Below are 1259 nucleotides of genomic sequence, written 5' to 3' on the forward strand. Positions count from 1 at the left end.
CCCCAAGTCCCCTTTCCCCTCCCCGTGGTGCCGTGTCCCCTGTCCACGCTGCCCCTCGAGTGGGCAGGGGCTGGAGCCAGGTCCTGGGGGGGTGCGTGGGGGTGTGTGTACGCTCCGATCCCTCCCCGGCCGTTGGTAAAAAGGAGCTAAAAAGTCAAGTGGGGAGGGTTGGCGGGGAGGGTTGGCGTAGAAGCACAGCGGGAAGCCGGGGTGGCCCCGTCTCTGCGGGCTCCCGGAGGGGACGCGTGTTCTCCTTTCCCGTCCTGGCAATGGCTTTTGTCCGAGCGTGGCAGGGTCACCGGGCACCACGGGGACCCGAAAGCGGCCGGGGGAGAGGGCAGAGCCCTCAGTCACTGTCCGAGCCCACGGCGGAGGAGCCTTTTCTTTTCCGTTTGGTGGGTTTGGGTTTGGTGTCTTCTTCCTCCTGTGCCGGGAGACGGGGGAAGTGGGAGTCACCGCCACCGGGGACGGGGACACCCAGCTCCCGCCTGCGCCTCCTCGAGGTGCGGATGAGGCCGAGAGGCTGCGGGGTGCCGGGGAGGGGACCGGGGACGCTTACCGAGGCGCTGCTGGAAGCTGACTCCTCCTCGTTGTTGGCCGGCTGGGCTGCGTTCTTGCGGCTGCGAGGGCTGGAGAGGGTGGCTTTTCGGCGGCTCTTGGGGGGTTTGGTGGAGGAATCTTCATACTCCTCTGCCAGGGAGAAGAGGTCGCTGAACCTGGAAGGAAGCAGGGGGTGGAGGGGGAGGTCAGGCACCGCCGGGGCACCCGCCCCGCGGTCCCGAGGCCACCCGGCGCCAGGCAGGGAAGGACCGACTCACTTCATCTTGTGGGCTTCGTCGCAGCTGGCCTGGACGTGCTGCAGCGCCTGCAGGATCGGGGTTTGGCTGAAAACTGTCGAGGAACCAGCAAGAAATGGGAGTCAGAGACCTGAGGGCGGGTACCCCCAGGAAACCCCCACCCATCCGGGGTTTCGGATGCAGGGAGCTTTGCAAGGGGGTCCCGGTATATCCCAGAGCATCCCGGTTCCCATGGGTGCCCCGGGACACCTCACGGCGATGGAGACGGGCAGCGGCTGTAACCCCGGGGCCCGTCCCGCTTGCGCGGCAGTACATACAGTTCTGTTTGGTGTTGGTCAGGTTGAGGCGGAGGTTGTCCAGGTGCTCCAGGATCTGCTCCAGGGTGAGCTGGGCCAGTTTGCTGCTGGAGCTGCGCAGGCTGAGGGCAGAGGAGCAGCACCCGTCAGCGCGCGCCCCGTTCCC

General features: G+C 67.0%; 1 protein-coding gene across 1 annotated transcript in view; it reads right to left on the bottom strand.

The window, feature by feature from the left end:
* Positions 1 to 36: 36 nt before the first annotated feature.
* The window catches only part of INTS3 (integrator complex subunit 3), a 44109-nt gene continuing 42886 nt past the window's right edge, over positions 37 to 1259 (bottom strand). The window contains exons 28-31 of the mRNA XM_009272594.1: positions 1115 to 1215; positions 819 to 891; positions 560 to 716; positions 37 to 424 (exon numbers count right to left, since the gene is read on the bottom strand). Of these exons, the coding sequence (XP_009270869.1) occupies positions 347 to 424; positions 560 to 716; positions 819 to 891; positions 1115 to 1215 (409 nt within the window). The 3' untranslated portion in view covers positions 37 to 346. The remainder of the gene's footprint in view (positions 425 to 559; positions 717 to 818; positions 892 to 1114; positions 1216 to 1259) is intronic.

This window comes from Aptenodytes forsteri, unplaced genomic scaffold (genome assembly GCF_000699145.1).
Source record: "Aptenodytes forsteri isolate BGI_AS27 unplaced genomic scaffold, ASM69914v1 Scaffold110, whole genome shotgun sequence".
Classification (NCBI taxonomy): domain Eukaryota; kingdom Metazoa; phylum Chordata; class Aves; order Sphenisciformes; family Spheniscidae; genus Aptenodytes; species Aptenodytes forsteri.